Source organism: Mastomys coucha, unplaced genomic scaffold (assembly GCF_008632895.1).
Source record: "Mastomys coucha isolate ucsf_1 unplaced genomic scaffold, UCSF_Mcou_1 pScaffold22, whole genome shotgun sequence".
Taxonomy (NCBI): domain Eukaryota; kingdom Metazoa; phylum Chordata; class Mammalia; order Rodentia; family Muridae; genus Mastomys; species Mastomys coucha.
In genome coordinates this window covers 130,077,127-130,078,341 of record NW_022196905.1, presented here as the reverse complement: position 1 = coordinate 130,078,341, position 1,215 = coordinate 130,077,127, and the positions used below count along the sequence as shown (strand labels likewise).

The 1,215-nt window shown below is 52.7% G+C and overlaps 1 protein-coding gene across 1 annotated transcript in view; it reads right to left on the bottom strand.

Annotated features, from left to right (window-relative positions):
* Positions 1–9: 9 nt before the first annotated feature.
* Positions 10–1,215, bottom strand: part of Upk3b (uroplakin 3B) — a 4,233-nt gene continuing 3,027 nt past the window's right edge. The window contains exons 4-5 of the mRNA XM_031391168.1: positions 944–1,054; positions 10–143 (exon numbers count right to left, since the gene is read on the bottom strand). Coding sequence (XP_031247028.1) covers positions 10–143; positions 944–1,054 — 245 coding nt within the window. The remainder of the gene's footprint in view (positions 144–943; positions 1,055–1,215) is intronic.

Below are 1,215 nucleotides of genomic sequence, written 5' to 3'. Positions count from 1 at the left end.
TGCTATCACTTACAAACGTGTCATAGAGGCTGCCAGGAAAGCCAGGAGCAAGAGGCCAGCCAGGGCAGGCAGGATGGAACTTATGACGATCATACAGCCGCTCCGCCGACCTGGCCACGTGTCAATGGAGTTGGGGTTCTCTCCTGCACGCATAGGAACCATTCAGAGGCTGCATATCCACCGGAAGGCTGACTGTCCCTCCCCACTCAAGCTCAACATTCTTCAAGGCTTGGCTGCCCCACAGCCCCACAATCTGTCTTGTCCATCTCCACTAGCCTGGATCAGTCACTGCTCCAACCTCTTTGACATGGACTCACCTTCTAGACCATTCCCTCCAGTTCCCTACCACGGGGGCCCTCATACACCAGGCAGATCTCAGGATTCACCTTGTCACCATCTTGCTCCCTAAAGCCTGGAATTGAAGGCCTTCAGGTGACAGTCATCTGTCACATTACCCAACTGCCTTGGTAGCCTGACTCTGACGCAAGCGCCACCCTCAACATGGCCTCTAGGTGAGGCTTCGGCCCTTCTCCCTGCACATAGTAGGGAGAACCTGGGGCTGACTGGGGCTGGGCTCGACACCGAAGCAAGGATTGAGAGCTGTCAAGATGGAACTTGTCGGGCACACCTATCATCTGTTACTTGAGAGGATGAGGCAGGGAATCTCAAGACAGGCCATCCTGGGCTACAGAGGAGACTCAGAGTCGGCTTGGTCAGCTTAGACCCTATCTCAATATGTAAAGGAAAAAGAGGTCTGGGATTGTACTTCTGTGTGGCTCAGTGGTAGAGCCCCTGCCTAGAGGGGGGTAGGGCCATGGATTGGTATAGTACAGTACTTTCCTGGTGTGCCTAAGATTCAATGCCTAGTACTAAGGGAAAAAAGTTTGGTGCCATTGTGATGTAGCCGACCCAGGTCCCCTTAGATCCCTCACCCCAGCACTACCTTGGTGGAGATAAATGGGATTGGACCACTTCGTCTCGGCCTTGGGTGAGCCACGGGCATCCATCACAAGGAACTTCACACTGAAGAGACAGGAAAGCAATGGGGTCAAGAGTAAGATTCAGATGTCTGAAGTGGGCATGGCAGCATAGGCCTGATATCCTAGATACTCCGTAGGCTGTGGGAAGAGAACCATAAGTTCAGTGGCTGCCTGGCGACTTTCCGAGACCTTGTCTCAAAATAAAAGGTAAAAAAAGTGTTGAAGATACAGCTCA